General features: G+C 37.9%; 2 protein-coding genes across 3 annotated transcripts; both read left to right on the top strand.

The window, feature by feature from the left end:
* Nucleotides 1-300: 300 nt before the first annotated feature.
* Nucleotides 301-8,444, top strand: rad21l1 (RAD21 cohesin complex component like 1). The gene is made up of 14 exons (XM_008414378.3): nucleotides 301-437; nucleotides 707-873; nucleotides 1,002-1,131; nucleotides 2,162-2,261; nucleotides 2,395-2,495; nucleotides 2,665-2,772; nucleotides 3,321-3,431; nucleotides 3,527-3,622; nucleotides 5,026-5,255; nucleotides 5,333-5,414; nucleotides 6,538-6,680; nucleotides 6,756-6,866; nucleotides 7,078-7,152; nucleotides 7,965-8,444. Exons 2-14 carry the CDS (start codon nucleotides 727-729, stop codon nucleotides 8,148-8,150), a joined length of 1,620 nt encoding a protein of 539 aa, XP_008412600.1. The 5' UTR covers nucleotides 301-437; nucleotides 707-726; the 3' UTR covers nucleotides 8,151-8,444.
* A 1,422-nt stretch (nucleotides 8,445-9,866) lies between these two features.
* On the top strand, nucleotides 9,867-18,915 carry snpha (syntaphilin a). Of its 2 annotated transcripts, XM_008414377.3 has the most exons (5): nucleotides 9,867-9,988; nucleotides 12,984-13,110; nucleotides 13,992-14,123; nucleotides 14,226-14,375; nucleotides 14,785-18,915. In XM_008414377.3, the coding sequence occupies exons 2-5, from the start codon at nucleotides 13,067-13,069 to the stop codon at nucleotides 16,001-16,003; spliced, it is 1,545 nt and encodes a 514-aa protein (XP_008412599.1). In that variant the 5' UTR covers nucleotides 9,867-9,988; nucleotides 12,984-13,066; the 3' UTR covers nucleotides 16,004-18,915. The 2 variants fall into 2 exon arrangements, with proteins under 2 accessions (XP_008412599.1, XP_081465329.1); XM_081609203.1 differs by lacking the exon at nucleotides 9,867-9,988 and having other exon boundaries at nucleotides 12,564-13,110.
* Nucleotides 18,916-20,051: the final 1,136 nt, after the last annotated feature.

Genomic DNA, 20,051 nt, shown 5'->3' with positions numbered 1-20,051 from the left:
TTGGCTATTTTTGTCTTGCGCAATAACCAACAGATGCAAAATCAACATAACCGTTTCTTATGTAAGAGTTACGGGGAAGATGTAGATACAGAGAAGTGTCTTACAGTCGAATCAAGCCGAAAAATCTCAAATATCACTCAAATCTTCCAAGCTTCCTTCTACTCGAAGGACGCGTTGACGCGAGGGAAACGTTGACGCTGATCATTTTATTTATCTATTTATTCGTAATTTATTTGCCTTGTTAATATAATAGGTATCTACACTGATCGTTGTCTTTCTTCGAGCAATAAAAGAGTTAAATAAAAGAGTTACAGATTTTAAAATAACTCGACATAGTTCGTTTTCTGAAACGGAAGTGATAGTTGCTTAGCAACTAAATACGTCTTGTGCTGACGTTCACTAATGGTTGTCAAAATTCGTTTTCGCTTGAGCTAAAGGTAAGTCGTGCTCGTGATATCGGCACTATTATCTCCCTTACAACGTTTACATTTCATTTCTAAATGATGAAACATTAAATTTATGCCGATGTCATGTCTTTACCCATAAAACTTAACCCATAGCTGCCGAATTTTAGCTCACGACGCAGTGACAGCTAACGTTAGCTGACTTTAACCTGACCTAGCATAAACGATACACAGTGTTGTTGCTGTAAAGTTTATAAACATGATCAAAGCTAGCTTGACATTTCTTTGTTTTTCTATACCAGGTCATATTAATCCTTTCACAATGATGTTCTTCACGCAAATGTTCACGTCCAAAAGAGGTCCTTTAGCCAAAATTTGGCTGGCAGCGCACTGGGAGAAGAAGCTTACCAAGGCCCATGTGTTTGAATGCAACTTGGAAACATCCATCAGAGACATCCTTTCCCCTAAAGTACCACTTACGTCCTAAAAATACATATCTACACCTTTTAGAATGAAATATATCCATTTGTTAAACCCAGTTAACTTGCAGAATCTTAAACAGCTGATTTTAAAAATGTGAATCTGATTTTCTTCTAGATGAAAATTGGTTTGAGGACTTCTGGTCATCTTCTTCTTGGCGTGGTCAGAATCTACTCCAGGAAGACAAAGTATCTCCTTGCAGACTGCAGTGATGCCCTGGTCAAAATTAAAATGGCATTCAGGCCAGGTAACAATTACTTTTACTGTTTAGCATATTTTCTTCGTTTCATTTTTTTAATTTATAGTAATACATTTTAAAAAGTTGATTATAATATTTTAGAAGTTCCAAGAAATTGTAAGAGTTTCTATGCAATCTGAAAAAGTAAAATAGTATTTAATTTTTACAGCTCAGGGTTAGCATGGAAGACACAAAATAATGTATAAAGATTTTGGGGAGATTTTCAGACTTATCTTTTTTGACCCATTTTCTAAGCTAACAATCTGAATTTCCACCATAACTTGGACAAAATGACCATGAAATCAACCTGTTCTTTTTCAAGTTTTTATTTTAAAACTCCACACACAAAAAACGCCTCTAAAAACTTCATATAAAGAAAAATTTAGAAATGGTAAGCCTTGTAATGTTTAAACAAGGTTTATTATGAAACACTATTTTTCAAAGTAGTGTTTCTTACTGCTTTATATATTTATGTCTTATCTTATTTACCTACATGCAGCGTGTATTTTATTATGGTGTTTGGAGCTAAACCCTTACCATTGCTGTTATATCATATTTGTTTTTATTTGCTAAAAATTGGTTATAGAACTTTTTGGTTATACCAAGCAAAGATTTAGTTTTTATTTACAGAAAACGAGAAATGGTCAAAATAAGGAAAAAGATGCAGAGCTTTCAGACCTCAAATAAAGCAAAGAAATCAAGTTCATATTCATTTAGAAACAACAACACTAATGTTTTAACTCAGGAAGAGTTCAGAAATCAAGATTTGGTGAAATAACCAGGAGGTTTTCAATGGGGTTCAGTGCAGTGGGCTCTTAGTTTATCATTCATTTGTAAACTCATAATGTGTGCAGGCTATAATTTAAAAAAATTAATAAGTAAGTCCTATTTTTGTGATTGTTTTATTCTTGCTGAATTATAAACATGTAAAAAAAATTATGTTTCAATACTGCTTTTAATTGAAATAATTAAGTAATGCGTTAATCGATTAATCGATTAATGCATCGATGTTGCATTAATTTTTATGTCAATATTCCAGGTCAGACTGATATGCCTGTGGAAGGGCTTGAGGCGACGGTGAAGGCGATCACTCTGGTTGAAGATTTCACCGCCTTTGACACGCCGCTGCCGCTGCCCAGGTGACAGCTCAGGCTCCACAAACACTCACTTCCAACATGTTCTCCAATTCTCCTGGAAATGTTTCTAATCCCCATGGACACGATTTCAGATGATTAATTAGCAAGTGTTCTCCTTCATTTTTGATCGTCTAAGTGACATCGATGTGGACCATGTGTCCCTGAACCAGTGTCGCTCAGAGGACATCACTCTGAAAGAGGATTTCGGACATCAGTTTTTGAACTTTCAAGACATCGGTGAGAGAACGATTGTTTTCATCCTCCTCCAGAGTTTGATGTTTATAGTAGTTTTATCATTTTAGTTTCTGTTAATCAGGCAGTATCCATTTGTTTTGACACCACATTACCTAGGACAAAGCTGCTTCTCGTTTAGTCTTTGTCTCTTTTCGCTCCTTCTGACATGTAGGAGATGAGTTACAGAGCCAAGCAAATACACTGCTGGACCAAAGCTTTGACGACTTTTCAGCACATAGAGACGGATTTGGCGATGAGGAGAACGAATTCGACATACTTGGTAGGTCGAATTAATTACGCTCCTTTTTGTTCTTAAGTCTAATGAATTGGTGAACTATTTTAAATAGCAAAGCATTTTTTCAACTCTTTCCTTTGTTTTGCTAAAGCTGCAGTGTGTAACGTTTATAAAATTATTTTTTATATATATTTGTTCAATTTGTCACCATGTCCTGACAGTTTGTAATTAGGCAGATAATCTGTGAAAACACCAATCTCCTCCACCGTCTCTCTGAGCTACTATTGAGAAACACACTGACTAAGAACAACCAATCAGAGGGTGTTATTGCTGTCAATCATTCTCATATACATGCTGCTAAATGTGCTAATGCCGCAGAAACAACTTGTGATTACAGGAAAACCATTTATCCGCCATTTTCAGTGGTCATGGTCTCTTAATTTTTTTACAGAGCTGTGTGTGACAGTTTAAACAAATATGTAAATAACTATTTCTTTTTTATAAAAGTTACTGCAGCTTTAATGTTTATTTCCATTAAAGGCAACAGTTTGTCATAGATTAAAGGGATCTGCTGCTTCTTGGTTTCCCTTCAGACTTCCTGACAAACCCCATCGATCAGACTGAAACCCAGAGTTTCATCCAGGAAGAGCTGCAAAGTGAAAATAAAGAAGGTTCTTCAGTCCAGGATGATGAACCTCACATGGGTGACGATGTTTTATAAAACAGCACTTTTGTGTCTGGAACAAACTCTGTGGGTTTTTATGTGTGTGATGGTCGTGTTTCTCCTGGTGTTTTCCAGATGTTGACCTCGGCTTTCCTGAGGAGACGGTAACTGAAACCACTCTGCTGACCAACGATGGGGACGCTTTCGCTTTAGAACCCGTTCCCATCACGCGTAAGCAAACGCCTCAAACTGGGATCCTCCATTTCCCAGTGATCAGTAAGGAATCAGCTGAGTTGTTGCGATGACTGGGTCTGTCGCAATAAATCAATTATGAAACAAACTCAGTAATTTCTATTTGTTTTATTGTTTTTCTCTTTTCTCTCTAAAGCTGGATGATAAAACTCTTCAGTCTGATACTTTGGTCTCAAATTGCCCTTTTTTAAAATTACAATTTAGTTTACACAGATTTCATAATTCATTTTGTTTTTCCTGTTTTATTTTGGATATTTAAAACATCTCCCAGTCCCAGTGTTAAATATTCATCAGAATGTAAAGTTTAGTGATTTTTCCAGAATGTGTTGTTGCCATTATCATTTTATCACTTAAAAATGTCCCAAAGTAACAATATTATCGTTTATCGCAATAACTTCTGGGATGATTTATTGCCCAGCAATATTTGTGATTGTGACAGACGTCACAATCGCAACTATTAATACAAATTCAGTCATTTATTGTGGACTTATAATTTTCACCAGTCATCGCAACTTTTGCTCACTAATAACTTAAACATTTTCTTTGATTTCTGACCAATCACTGCAACTCGGCTGAACTTTGACCAATCCGCTTTGCCCTTCTAACTTCCTGTTTCATGGTGTCTCTTGAAAACCAGACTTGCAGGTTTATGTTAAACTGTAAAAATAGATTTTTTTTTTTTTCAAAAAAACATTTTAATATGCTCTATAGCAGTGTTTTCAAAGGGACGGCCACCAGGAGGCGCTACAGGGCCACTGAAAACTTCAGGGAAGATGAGGAGAAAATGGCAAAAATAAAGAAATCTAGTAAATGTTTTAAATCAAAGTATAATTTTTTTTATTTTAAATATCTAATCTATATTTAAATTATTATAAAATAAATGCTCATCTTGGCCAACTAAATTCAGAAGGAATGAGGCAGCATTTATGCTAAACAAATAATTATTGAGAATAAAGGGAAAAAAAACTTTCTAAACTTTGATATTTCTTTACATATTTCAAAGCCCAGTTCTATTGGACCGACTTCTACTGTTTATCCAGTTAATGTTAATTTTAATGACCGATATCAAATTCTTCTTTTGGCAGTTCCTCAGGATGTGATTTTATTGTATTGACACTGATGTTTCAAGAAGCTACTTGGTAATGTTATGTGGACTTAAAATATTAATTATGTTAAAATCCTTTTTTGGATACTGAAGTGCAGCAATTTGAACTGTTTTGTAAAAATAAAGCTTTAAAAAACTCAACTTTTTGAGAGAGGTGCTACAAAATCAGAAATTTTAATTCACAACTACCACATAAAAACATCGTAACCTCCTGGAGGGACTGAGAAGTCATGCAGCCTTTTTGATTTTTAAAAAAAATTATTGTTTTTTATTTAAGCAAACTCTGAGAGAAAGCTGGGTAAGAGGAAACGCAAGCTGGTGGTCGACCAGATGAAGGAGCTGAGCAACGACGTCATCAGGGAGCAGATCTCGGATTATTCGGATCTGGTCGCTCCGCTGGACATGGCCCCGCCGACGGTGCAGCTCATGCTCTGGAAGGAGAGCGGCGGAGCCGACAAACTCTTCTCCAAACCCTGCTCCACTCTGGTCAATCCACTCATTAAAGAGGTAAAACTCACAGCATGTTTAGTCTTTTACCGTATTAATACCTGATGCCTGTATGTAAACAGATGTTGCCTTCGCAGGTCTTTGCCAAAAGTGTTTTCCAGGTGAAATTTTACAGCGTAGAAGAAGAGGTTGAACAGATGCGGCAAGAGAAACAAAAAGGTACAATTACATGAATCATGCTTAATGTGGTAATGTGCAAATGCGAAGACAGTCACTGAAACACCTGATGAAGATGCATAAAAGCCTTAAATGCATTTTCTTATTGCGACCCGCTGCAGAAACACAGAATCTGTTGTCTAGTTTCCAGAGCAAATAAGACAAAATAATATAAAACTCTCAAGTTTCTTCTCAGCAAGATATAAGATTTTGTTTTAAGTCAATAATTCTTGAATATTGATGAAAAAGTGCTAGTTGCACTGGGAGATTATTTCACTTATAACATGGGAAAAATGTAAAATGTTGTGTTATAAGTGAAGTAACCTGCCAGATAAAGAGCCAAAAAGTGAAAACGTGTTTATCTATTCCTAACTCTGTAAGTCGTTTGTTTATGTAAAATGTTTTGGTGCAGGAGAAAACGGCCTTTTATTAACCATTCAGACTAACAGACCCACCAAAACTGTCAGATTACCCTCAAAATTAGACCAAATAGTTTGAATGTATTTTTATTTTCTTTCTTTCCTTCTTTCAGAAATATTGTCATGTTTATGTTTTAGAGTAAGAATAGAAAGTTTTGCTGTTTAGCTTTTCAATTTTTCACTTTTATCCAAAAGAAAAGAACATAAAACTTCAGATAACTCACAAACGAGATGTTTACATACATGGAAAAACGTCTCAGTGTAGCAGAAAACTGTCATTATTCAAGATGTATACAGAAAAAAGGAGTAAGTTTCTGCAAAAAACTCAGAAATTATGAGATCAGAAATTCTCTAGAAAAGCTCAATGTCAAATTTTCAAGATAAAAACTCAGAATTTTTTACATCAACTTCATACATTTTTGAGAAAAAACTTGGAATTTTGAGGTTCTTTTTTTTTTTTTTTTTTTTTTTTTTTACAAAGTTTCTGAGATTAATCCCAAAATTTCTGAGTTTTTTGATGGAAACTTTTGCCTTTTTTTGTTTTTTATCTGCAGTGATCCTAATTTGTTGTACATTTGTGTGATAAGGGAAAACAAATCCCTCATTGACCACCAGGGGGCTCTGCATGTTTTAAGACATTTTTATAAAATATTTTTCCAGCAGATTTGTTGTTTGTTTTCTACTTGTTCGGATTGGTTTCATTGCAGCTCAGGGAGACATCAGCTCCCTCTTCACAGGCAACGCCAGTCTGGGAGATTCATCCGCAAACACTGAAGTAACTCACAACACTGAGCTGATGGCCTTTGACCTCATGAATGACAATCAGGAGACACATTCTGCCGTCCTCCATGTAAGCTCACTTGTATCTCCTGAAATGTGAGGAATGTCGTTGTTTTTTTACTTCTTTGTGATCTGTGTCTGTCAGGATGAACTCAGCGTAGATATCGCTCATTCTGACCTGCCATCAGAGGACTCCATGTTTGTCCATCCCTCTAACGTGGAGCAACGCACTCAGTCAACTTCTGTCCACACCCAGGTGCTTACGAGGAAACAGACGCTTCCTGTCGCTTTTCTCCTCCTGCTGGCCTCCTCTCCGGCTCTAAATAACTGAAATGTCTGAAAATAGCTGGTAGGGAAGCTTTAGTCTGTCGGCTCCTAACAGATGGCAGGTGTTAATTTTCCCCCTGCTGGCTGGACGATGTGCGCAGCATCCCTGATTAAAAACATGGTGCTTTTCCAACCTGCAGTCTCTGCTGGGGAGCCAGGACTTTGAGGAGAGCAGAATAACCAGGAGAGCAATGAAGCTTCTGAACAACCTGAAGGTAAAAGGCCTGCTACTGAAAAATAACAAAACTACAGGTGAAAAAATAAAAGACGGGAAAATAAAATATCATTAAAGATCCAAAACATAAAAAAGGTTCCCTTATTAAAATAAGAACATCCAATTATTTTCTTTTTTGTTGACAAATTTTTCTTGATTAGTAGTTATGGGCCAAATAAAATCATTTAAAGGGCCACGATTGGCCCCTGGCCACACCTTGGTCACCCCTACACAGAGATACCCAAAAATTATACTGAAGTAAAAACGGCACTACCTCAACATATTTTAACCCAAGGAAAAACGTATTTGGTAAAAAGTCTACTCAAGTACTGATCAAGTTATCAATTATTTAATATTTAAAAATGACGTAATCAGATGGACCAAAATATAAAGTTAAATAAAAAATAACAAAATCAGGGAAAATAGAAAAATTCAAATTTTTTTTTTTCAATAAAAAACTTAAGACACTTTATCAAGAGCTGCAGGTGTTTCTGTGATTAAAACATGTTTGTTTTCATTCAATGGGTAAAAATTTCTGAAAATTTACTCCGTAAAAGTACAGAGTGGTAAAAATACTCCTAAAAGTACGTTTTGTCAAAAAAGTTACTCAAGTAAATGTAACTAGTTAAATGTGCATTAACACATTTTATTCAAAACTGACAGTTTTTGTTTTTTTTGAGGATTTTGCTACACAGAAATTATTTCTGTGTCTTATTTTCCCCAGGTATGTAACGACTATTACAAAAACTAAAACTATTACTATTACATAAACGGAACTGATCTGACGGATGTGTTTGCGTTTTGTTTGTGCAGCACAGCCACGCCGCCGGAGATCCCGCCTTCAGCCTGCTGTCGCTCTGCAGAGGAAACACTCGATCGCAGGCTGCAGCCACTTTCTTGTCCCTGCTGGTTCTGAAAAAGCAACAAATCGTGGTTCTGCACCAGCCGGGCCCGTACCTGGACGTCTCTGTGGCCCCCGGGCCCGAATACTACACCTGAAGCGGTTCTGGTTGTTTGGAGTAGATGCCGTTTGGTCACAGCAAGCTCATTTCAATTGTATGAAACTCGTGTTGGCCTGTTTCTGAAAGAGAAAGTATTTATTTTTTATCGTTCTTCGTATTTTGTAACTTATTTCAGCTGCTGGTTTTTTACTTTCCCACCTGTTTGGTTCACGTCTTGTTCGAACGTCACCTGCATGTCGGAGCAGCTCCATCCCAGGTGTGATTCATTTAACCTGAGAGAGAAAACCCAGGTGAAAACTTACTATGTAAAATATATAAAGTAATTCTCACACCTGTGTAGTTTGATGTCTCGGTTACAATAACAGGTTTGTTGTGTAATTTAAATATTTTTAGGTCCGTGCCAACAAAGTTTTAATTTTCTGTAAGCTAAAATCATCAAAGTTATAAGAAATAAGGGCTTGGAATATTTACTCTTTACGCACTGAATCTAAAAAATAGCTTAAGTTTAAATTAATAGACTATTTATTATCCACGTTTGGCTGTAGCAAGTGGTTCACATGATTTATGTCAGAAATCAAATGAGAATTGGGGAAAAAAAACATGGAAGAACATGTAGTTTTAGGCTAAACACATTAACTGTAATGTAATCAATTCACAAGCAGGAACTTAAACTGAGTCGAGTTAATTTACCGATAGTTTTCTCCACATCACAAGTGAAATTTTATTCCTTCCTTTAAATGCAACCTGTTCATCTCATGACCTCAAGAAAACAAAGTTTGTTTTCTCAAGATTAACTTAACTCGAAAACTTGATTTGTGGGGGAAAGAAATGGGGGGGAAGTATATATGTGGAAACAAGAAATGAACTCGATATCTTGAGAAAAACATTGGAGAAATTAATTTATCTAGAAAATACAGGAATTGATTATCTCAAAACTATTTGAAAGCTAAATTGTCTCAAGAAAACCATTGAGAAATTAATTTTAACTCGAGAAAACCATTAAATTAACTCGAGATAATGAGTTAATAATGAAAATTTACTCGGTATCTCCAGAAAACATAAAATTAAGTTTTTTTTTTTTTTCTTGTTTCGTCTGTTTATGGACCATAATTGAGTCTAAATAAAGAGGATTATCTTGAGAAATCAAGAAAAAGTATTTGTGGATAATATGAAATTAAGTCATTATCTCTAGATAACCATCAGGAATTTAAGTCGTTATCGTGAGAAAATGGTTAAGTAATGACGTTATTAACCATCGTTAAGGAGTTAATAATGGAAATTAAATCGCCATCTCTAGGAAGCCAATTAACTCCTTACGTTTAGAAAACCAAGAAATTAAGTCATTTCTGGAAACCCAGTGGGAATTTAACTCCTTATCTTGAGAAATCAGGGATTTAAGTCGTTATTGAATTAACTTAATGGTTAGTTAATTCATCTCTAGAAAACCATCGAGAAAAATGATGGTTTTCTACTCTCGGCTGCCGTAGACTGTATGTGTGTAATGAATCTATATAATATGCGTTTCACTCAATTAAATAAGCGATAAAACTATATTATTGTACTTTGTAGATCCCTCCTAATGTGTTTTCAGGCTGAGTGTTTTATCGGGTCTGGGTTGTGAGCGGCTGCTCCGCGTGTCTTGCGGGGATGTTGCGGGTCTCCAGATGAGGCGTGATGAGTCCCTCCTGTCACTTTAAGAAGCAGCAATGCAGCAGCGGCTCTCGCCTCATTTCGTCTCGGTGCTTCATGGCTGCAGGATGGACTCTCATCAGCACCGCCAGCACCTCTTCTACCTGCTGCCGCCGGGGACCATGAAGTCGGGCCGGAACCGAGGCTCTTCCGCGGTGCCGAACCGGTTCTGTTTCACCAGCACAGGTAGAACCCGTCCGCTTCCGAGCTCCACCTTTCCATCCACTGTATATAGGACACTGCTGAGTCTGGGTTCATCTGGGTTCGTTTTATTTGCTAAGATGGAAAGTAAATTCTGGCTGCTTGACTCTCTCTCTCGTGCGGGGACTGTTTTTTTTTTTTGGTTTCGTTTTCGTTTCTTATCGTTTTAATTTCTGTAAAATAATTTTCTGCGTGTGACAGACGAGAGGGATTCGCTGCTGACATTTTAATCGCTGCATCATTTGAACCTGAAGCGGTCTGGTTTCATCCTCCTCCTCACTTACGTAAGGTGATTGCGTATTTCTCACCAGCTCTTTGCCACTTGTTGCGCAAAGCAGAGCAGAGCTTCGTCCTAGAAAAGGAGGATGTAGGACGGGGAGGAGAAGCAGGCTCTCCTCCTCCAGACCGCGCGGCTCTTCATCAGGTTTATGAAACTCTGCTGAGATCCGGCAAGTTCTGAGGAAAATGGCGACATTTTGTGCTCATTTCAGATAAGAATTTCCCTTTAAGTTCATTGTTTACACTCTGCTGTACTTAGTTTTACATAAATGTACGATATTTCTGGCTTGTTTGAGTTATTCACAATAAAATAAATGTTTTTGTAGAAGTAGCAGAAGTGAAGTTGTGCCTCATTTGTAGTTCTTTGCAAAAAATAAAAATAATTCAGAGACCTTTAACTTCTCCACAACAAAAATGGTACTGTAGTACAAAACTTTAGAAAAACACATGATCTGAGAAGTTTTGTACATTTCTATTCAGTCATATTTACTCTCATAAAATCTATTGAAATTAATGTTCTTGTTTCCTGACACCCTTAAATAAAATCAGATGTAATTAGTTGGAATTAGTATGCGTAAGTGAAGGATTAATTTATATTTTTTATGATTGTGTTGTAGTTTCATTGTTTTTGGTATTTATTGTTTGTATTGATTTAAGTTTTGTATTGACTAAATTTGTGTAAGGACAACAGATGACTTAAAGCTTTTTGGCTAATTCTGCCGTATTTACAGAAATGTGAATTAATGTGCATTGTGTCCCTTCCAATTAAACTAAATTAACATTTTTTAGAATGTTACTAAATTCAATGCTCGTTGCACTTAACTGCTTCAGATCATTAAGAAAATCCAAAATAGACAAGATAAGCTGAAGAAATAAAAACATAATATATTCAAATGATTTTATTTATTAAGCGAGAAATCCAAACCACCTTCTCTCTGAAAAAAGTAAACATCTCTTAAAGTTAATAATTTTTGTCTGACATAAACATTTCCAATAATGTTTAATGGCCGAATTTTCTGCTGAATCATTTTAATCCAGAACATCTGAGGGTTTCTGAGCCTGAAAGGACACCATGGCAGGCCGGGCCTCAGGGGGATTTAAACCTGAACTGGGTCACTGAAAAACCTTCAGTTTAAGGTCAAAAAATGACAGATTTCCATTCTTTGCTCCATTAATCTCTGCAAATCATGTCGGTATGATGTTCTTTTTCAGAAAAACAGAATGAATTAAAACAACCATGCCACACATTCGGGCCTAAGAGAAATTTACAGTGTGAACTTCACACACTGCAAAAACGCAAAATCTTACCGAGTATTTTTGTCAAGTTTTGAGAGCAAATATCTTACTAAGGTAGAAACAGGAAAAGGAAAAAGTAACTTTCAGCAAAATATAGGAGCTTGTTCTAAGTCAATAATTCCTTAATATTAATGAAAATGTACTAGTTGCACTTATAATAAATGTTTTACCATGTTATAAGTGAAATAATCTGCAGGTAGGAATTAAAAGTTCTTTGTCTGAAGAGCAAGTGATGGAAATAACTGTGTACTACTTTAAAACAAAGATGCATTTCAATGAATAAAACTATAACAGAGTTGAAAAAATGCACTACCAGCCCAAAATAAATTAAAATAGTCTTTCACACTTCTGAGTTAATAATTAGGACAATGATATATTGCTTGCAAATTATATTGCTCATTTAATTCATATGTCCATGAAAGTTTGTTTTAATTATTGAGAAAAGGTTTATACAAGATTTTTTTCTTCTTCCTGCTCTCTTTTCACTCGTATAGTAAGTGTTGAAAAATAAAGTGTTTGCGAATTGATGAAATTTGTTAAATGAAGTGAAACTTTTTAGTTGGGTCTGGACAATAACTCAATAACAATATATATACCCATGATTAATATCAACAGATGATATATCTGGAAGGATATTCAGCATATAGAAAATTCACTGAACTCTAATCCAGAACCGCACAGCATTCTGGGAAATGTAGGCAGAGGAAAGACTTTAGCTGCTCAACCTCCCAAAGCCAGATAAGTTAGTGGGACCAACTAACTCACTCATTCTTTGGTTGCCTAGCAACGATCTGTGGAGTAACTGACGCAGCAGCAGTTTAAGGTTCCGCCATTTTGCCTCATAACTGCTTTTAAAAAAAAGCACCGCTGTGGAGAGAAAGCTGTGGTTAAACAGGAAAGGTCACCTCAGACATTTAAAACAAAAAAATATTCAATAATTGGTCCTGGATATGAAACACTTTTTTTTGTTTTCAGTCATATTGTTCAGCCCTAATTTTATTACATAACTCAAATCCTAATCCAAGAGAAGGTTAGCAGTAGCGGTGATCCATCTGTTTCTAACAGTAACGAAGAAAAGCAAGTAAATGTCTCTGCCAACCTCCAGTAATCAGACTGCCGTGTTGTTCTTCTGTCAGTGTTCGTTGAATCATGTTTATTTTCAGCTCTGCTGCAGAAGGACAGCCCAGGCTGTGAACTCACTGGTCCTCATTGTGTCGTCGCAGAAAGAAGGCTTTATTTCCTGCTAATATCTTTCCTAAGGGGTCAGACTGTTGTCACTGGGTTACAGTGAATATATACACAAAGCAGATCATTTAGGCAGAATTCATCCTCTTTTGGGATTCATCTGGCTGGATTTGAGCTTGTTTCTGATTATGTAATGTACTTATTTTGCTGCCTGCTGCAGTTATTACAGACTGGCTGTGAGGGCTCCTTGTGTCCCCTGTTAGCAACAGCACAGACGACCTCGGATTTGCTTTTTCATCCCAAATGTCTCTCACTCCGAGTCGGAAGTCATCCTCCATTCAGCGCAGGTAATTTTCAAAGTTTCAAGTCTCACTCAGCTGTAACATTAAAGGGAACACATGCAAAATTTTTACTTTACAGGTTTTTATACTTTCATTTGGGTTTCAACTGCTGCTAAAAACAACTCAGGCGCTTGACAAAAACGAAAAAAAAAAAAAAAAACCCAAAAACAACAACCAGCCCTTTTTTGGCAATAAATTAATGTTTTCTATGTCAGGAAAATGAGCCATTTCAAACACCTCCCGATTGTTAATGCTGTGTTCCAGTTATTTGTTCAGTTTGTAGCTGCAGGCAATACATGTAAAACTGATTTTAGACAGACTCTTGCTTGTCTTTTACAATAGGTGTGTTTTCATCGCAGCTCATTGCTGTTGATGCGAAGAGCAGCCATATTGAAACGCAAAGCCCACCTTACAAGTCGTAACTGGAGGTAGTTGGGAAATCCGACTTGGGAGGGGGTCCCAGATGATTTTTCCAACTAGGAAATCAGGATTTCCCAGTTCCAAATACAACTGGAAAGCAGTATTAGTCGCAATCGAGGAGCACTGCGCGGTTACCTAGCAACCCCAGCCAAGTCCAGCCCTGTTACCTAGCAACCCACGCTGAGCTCCTGCAAGTTTGGTCAGCTGATTTTATTGTACAATGGCTGCTGGAAAAGACGAGTGTTTTGTTGTCGACTTACCATCCAGAAAACCACTTTCTGCATTCTTGTTGGTTGTGCAGGAGGCTCCACTTATGCTATTCAAAGATGTGCGATTGTATAATTGAGATGATTTTCTTAATAAATTGTAACATGTTTTGTATCGTCTACAAACCTTTCCTAACCTGTTTATGGAAGGATAATAAATCACCTTCAAGGCTTTGGAGTAAAGTCTATTTTCCCCTTAAGGCGCTCAGTTGGAACAAGTGGCGGCAGCAGGGGATGTTCCCATAGCGACACGTCCAGCACTTACACCTACCCCGGCCGGATGAGGGGTTCTGATGGCAGCCCCACAGCCCGGACCAATCCCAGTACGCCCAGGTGGGTTACTGTTCGGCCGCATGAGCAGAACAAGGGTTTTCGGTTGGTGTGTTAATGAGTTGGTGTGTTAATGGAGGTGTTCACCTGTTTGTGCCGGTTCAGGCGCCAGACGAAGCACACGGCCTGCATCAACAACCATGGGATCAAAGTCCCGGCGCCGGAGCAATACCTGACCCCGCTGCAGCAGAAGGAGGTCTGCATAAGACACCTGAGGGCCCGGCTGAGGGAGAACGTGGAGCGACTGCAGCACAGGTCCACCAGCCATCCATCCATCCATCCATCCATCCATCCATCCATCCATCCATCCAACCAACCAACCAACCATCCAGCCAGCCAGCCATTCATCCATCTACTAATCCATCCTTCTTTACTTCCATCAGTCCATTAATACATCTATTCATCTGTCTGTCCAACAATCCATCCACCCATCTGTCCAACCAACTGCCCGTTGGTTGGTTGGCAGCAGCAGCACCAGTCGATTAATCAATCCATCAATCCGTCCGTCCGTCCATCTGTCTACTAGTCCATACAGACATCCATCCATTAATCCCATACAGACATCCATCCATTAATCAAGCTATTTTTCCATTTTCTGTACATCAAACCATCCATCTTTCATTCATCCATCCATTGTAATAATCATTTTCTTATTATTTTCCAGGGACTATGAAATAGAAGAGTTGAGAACCCAACTGAACAAGATGCAGGAAGACTGGATAAAGGAGGAGTGCCACCGCCTGGAGGCCCAGTTAGCTCTGAAGGAGGCCCGTAAGGAGATCCAGCACCTGCATGAAGTGGTGGAGTCGGTCAAATCCAACATCGGCGTCCATGACCAAGACCCTCACGATTGCAAGCCATACTCAGGGCTGCAGGCAGTTCGGCCTGGAGGAAAGTCCAGGTCCTGTGGTTGTTCCCCCGCCAGCACCTTGACCCGCGGTTCCACCTTGACCCGCCGGAGCAGCGAGGCTCTGCAACTGGACCGCAATGCTCCAGAACCAAGTGGGGCGCCTCGCTCCGTGGGACAAACCCACCTGCTGCTGGAGGCGGCGCTCCTGTCCGAGCAGCTGCCGCACCAGGCCCACCACCTCCGGCCCGGACCGGCCGTCTCCCGCTCGGCCACCTGTGAGCATCTGTGCAGCGGCGGTTCCGTGCTGCCCACGTCCCACTCCTGCCACTCCCTCAGCAGCAGCTGCAGGTGCGGCGGACACGCCTACCTCCCGCATCATCACTTGTTCCTTCACTTACCTCAAGAAGAGCCGCCGCTTTCAGCAGCAGCAGCAGCACCAGCCGCCGTCCCGGTACCAGTCCTGGTCCCGGAGAAGAAACCGGAGGTCCGGTCTCAGGGCTGCAGCCCCACCATGACCTGGCTGAGTGAGGAGAGCAGCGCCGAACAGCTGAGCGTCATTTCCACAGGGAAACCAGAGATCACCACTTCGGATCCACGGTCAGTGTCAACATCTTTACCTCTGCTGTCGCCTCCAGATCTCCGTCCCACTGCTGCCGACAAACCTGAGGATATCAGAAAGGTGCTGGCAGGGCCCCACACCCACCAACCCAAGCGAGTAGAGCAACTTCCTGTTAGACAGGAAGCCACTGTACTGGAGTTTGACGAGGACGAAGCAAATGGAAGTGAGGACAGGCGTCCCCCTGAGTTGTCGCACTGGAGCCGCTACTTCCTGGTAGACCTTCTGGCTCTGGCGATGCCGGTGGTTCCCACCATGGCGTGGCTGTGCCGGGGGGCGCCGCAGGAAGTCGTGCCCGCCTACCACATCGGCTCCCTGCTGAGAGGCTGCTGTGCTGTGGCCCTCCACTCGCTTCGGCGGCAGGGCGCAGGCCGGGACAGGCCGACCGCTGACATAAACGGGACAACTTCAGTCTGACTCTTCAAGCCCACTTTTAGATTAACGGGGATCTATTTATGCCAAATTAACATTTTTATGCCTCCATTTGGATCTCAACTGCTTCTAAGAACAACCCAAGCAATTAAAAAAAAGAACATCAAGCTGTTTGACAATAAGGCTACGTTCACAATGCAGCCAAAAGTGACCCAGTTCCGATTTTTTGTCAAATCGGATTTCTTGGCGTGGTCGTTCACACTTCCAAATAAATGCGACTTGTATGTGATCTCCAAACTGCAAACGACCAGAAAGTGTCCCGCATGCACAGTAGAGGGCGCAATAACGTCACACAGAGAGCGTGTGCAGTGTTTTGCCGACCGCCATAAAGAAGTGCTCAGTGTTTGCGAAAGAAAACATGGATGCTAACGTTAGAGCATAGCTTACGATTTTGAAGTTGTTTTCCGACAGGAGTCAACACATTAACAACTTAATCCTCATTATCGTCCATCACGGTTGTTGTTTTTCTTCCCAGTATCAGGACGCAGAATAGTTACGTTGGTCGAGTATCAATGACGTTCAGGTCAGATGAATGCGACCTGGACTTCAGGTTGCATTTGAAAAAAATGTGACCTCTGTTGTTCATATGGTTGAGACTGCCATGAAAATATCAGATATAATTTTATCATTATATATTAAAAAAAAAAAAAATCGGAATTGGGTCACTCCAGGCTGCAGTGTGAATGCAGCCGAAGTTAACACTTTTTTAGCGGTTAGAAAACCGTTTCAAAACCTACCGTTACCTAGTATCTCCAGCCAAGCTCAGCCCGTTACCTAGCGACCCAGTCAAAGTTCCAGCACATGACTACTGGAAAATACACGTGTTTTGTTACTGACTTACCAGAAAAGATGTTTGTATAATGTTTGAAGACGGTTGTATAATGTCTGTTTGCAGCCATTTTCAAGTGCGTGTAAACATTGAGTTGAGGAGCGAGGCCAGCAGCAGCTTGTTTGGATTTAAAGTGACAGGAGGCCCTAAAACTGAATAATTATGTCCAAAAATGTAATGAACATGTTTTGTATTGCCCATAGATCTATTCTAACATGTTCAAGGAAGCATAATAGGTCACCTTTAACACCACCAGTCTAATCATCTGCAGATCAACTCTGCAGATGATTAGTTGCAGGCATCCTTGTTGGATGCCTGCTCATTTAGGAATTTTAGTAATCAAATAATTGCGCTTGTAATTCTGTCAGCCGGTTAGTGACTTAGAAAAACAAGAATTAGCTGGAATTGTTTAATTTCTCATATATTCCCTCTGCTTTTGCAATATTAGAGTATTATTGAAAAGTTTAATCAGTTTTCAAAAAGGGAATCTCATTACACAGAATTACATTTTAGTTTGGTTTTGTTTTTTCTCAGATCATGTTTATTATTTTAGGGCTTACAGCAAATGAAAACCCAAAATTCAGTTTCTCAATATTACATTTGGGATTTATGTCATGACCTACACCAGAGGTCTGCAACTTTAACAATCGAAAACACATTTTGCTCTCAGTCCAGCTAAATACAGCTTTAGCGCTTCAAATGTTAAAGTTTTGAAAAAAGACAACTTCAATTTTTAAAATAAATATTTATTATAGGAAATTTGTTGTGCGTTTTAAAGCAGTTTTATTTCCAGTTTTAGATTTTAAAACAAATCAAAATGTGACAATCTTTGCAAACAGAGGATTGATAAATGTAAAGAATATAAACGGCTACTTTTAGTGTCATTCTGTTGTGCAAGTTCAATACAATTAATCTATAGAAAATCTGTAAAAACTACTAAAACATGCATTTGTTAGCATATTCGATCATTTTTGAGCTAAAGTTTTAAAGAGTTTGGTCAGATTGGATTATATTTGTTTTAGTTCATTCTTCATTCTGTTGATCGCTTTCTTTATGGAGATGCTGATTCCAGTTTCCAACAGGATGTTGTACCTGTTCACTCTGATAAAGGTACATTTCCGGATTAAAAAAACGTTCTCTATTGGCTTTATTTAGTATTCAAAATGTTATGAGTAACTGAATCTTAGATTTCCATTTTCACGTCATAGTCATCAAAACAATACATTCTTAAAATATATAATTCTGTTTTAGTGAGTTTTAAACTCGTTATAAACTTTTCAAGGATATTCTGATTTATGGAGAGTTGTAAGTGCCCAGCTCCTTTAACAGTTTGCATGTAAAGCACAGATTGTTTCAGACCCTGCATTGGTTTTGGTGACCAACCTTCAGGGCAAAAATGTACAGTTTATACAATTAAAAATAATCTGAAGTTATGTACTTCTCTTTTTGTATCAAAAAGATTTTAAATTAGCTTTAAGGAAATGTTATCTGTGTCGGAGTGCAAGAAAAAGCAGGAATTAATTTTAGTTTTACAAACTTAAATCTAATGTTTTAGAGCATTTTTACATGTTTGCTGCAGGTTTCTTGCGCTTGCTACAGTGTGTGAGGCCATTATAGATAAAAAAAAGGAGTCAATTTCCACCAAAAAACTCAGAAATTCTGAGATTAATAGTAATTTTCTAGAAAAAGCTTGGAAATTTAACTTTTCTTAAAAAAGGACATTTCTGAATTTCAAGGTCAAAAATAAAAAAAATTGTGTTTTCATTATCTGTAAGCCATAATCATCAACATTACAATAAAAAAAGGCTTAAATATTTCACTGAGTAATGAATCTATGGGTTCCACTTTCTGAAATGAGTCAAAAAGGATTAAACTTTTTCACGATATTCTAATATTTTGCGACAAACCTTTATAAAGGTTTAACACTCTGTCATCAATGTACAATAATTCAGTCCAGGTTTGACCAGTCTATTACAGTTATTACTCTTCTCTCAACAGCTATAAAAATACTTCAAAATGCTCTTTTTGTGTTTCCAAACGTAGAATAAAGTATTTTATGAACCTTAAACCGTGTTGTAAAGAATTTATTTTCTAGAAATGAAGAATAAAATGGAGTCCCGAGTTTTAAAACGGTGAAACACCATCTGACCAAATGCAAAAAGATAGGGGGCGCACTTTCCCCCAGAGCAAACGATTTGTTTCCCCCTGGTGAAGCTGCCTGCGTTTTCAACGTTTAGCTCCTTTGAGTTCCTGAAACTGAAATCAAACTTTTGTCAACCAAACTATTAAACTAATAATTTATTATTCTAATAAAAGTATATTTAATATATTTGACCAAACACATAACTGTCCTTAACAGCATGAAGAAAATGCTAAATTTTCTGAATATTGTAATCAATTTTTTTCCATGACTACCATGTTAACACATGGTATTCATATGGTAGTCATGAGTCATATGGAGCTAAATTGGCACCATAAAGTTTGTTCAATATTTTTCAAACTGAAAAAAAAATGTTTTGAAAAAAAAAAAGGTTCTGGGACTTTAATAAAATTAAACATTCAAGTTAAAATAATTTTGAAACTGAGGAAAAGATTAAGAAAAATAAATGCAACTGAAGAAAAAGTTCATAACCATAATTATGAAACTGGGAAAAAAGTTTTGGCACTGAAGATTTTTGAAAGTTAAAAAGAAAATAATTCCCAGCTTTCAAGATTATTTGCCCCCCCTTTCAGTTTTAATGTTCTTTTTAGCTTTCTGGCCCCAATTTAGTTCCATACAGAGTCTACCCAATAGACCAAACACATATTTATCATGTCGAGTTACTTGAAATATTTTGTCCTGCAAATAAATATAGATCCACGTAATCTATTGCAATTGTTTTTGCAAATTCTGCAGTAATAATTGAGATTTTATATATGCAGCTAAAGTACATTTTTCTGCTTTGAGATTTAAAACCAGATCTATCAAATCTTGTATGTGTCGACAATATTTCATACTTTTAAGTTAAGTTGCCTAATAAAGCTGGACTTTATAATAAAATCACCCAAAAAATCCTTAAAAAAAAAGAAAACACGAGTGTTCATGAAAAAAAACTTTTAACAGTGCAAGAAAATATTGCTCCTTAAGAGTAAAATGCTTCAGTTAAAAAGTTGTTTACATGTTACAAATCTCACAAAAGAGACGTCCTTTTTTAGACAATTAGT

The sequence above is a fragment of the Poecilia reticulata genome, chromosome 7, assembly GCF_904066995.2.
Source record: "Poecilia reticulata chromosome 7, P_reticulata-male-v2, whole genome shotgun sequence".
NCBI classification, from domain to species: domain Eukaryota; kingdom Metazoa; phylum Chordata; class Actinopteri; order Cyprinodontiformes; family Poeciliidae; genus Poecilia; species Poecilia reticulata.
The sequence above is the reverse complement of the archived record's forward strand: the minus strand, read 5'-3'. Positions and strand labels throughout refer to the sequence as shown.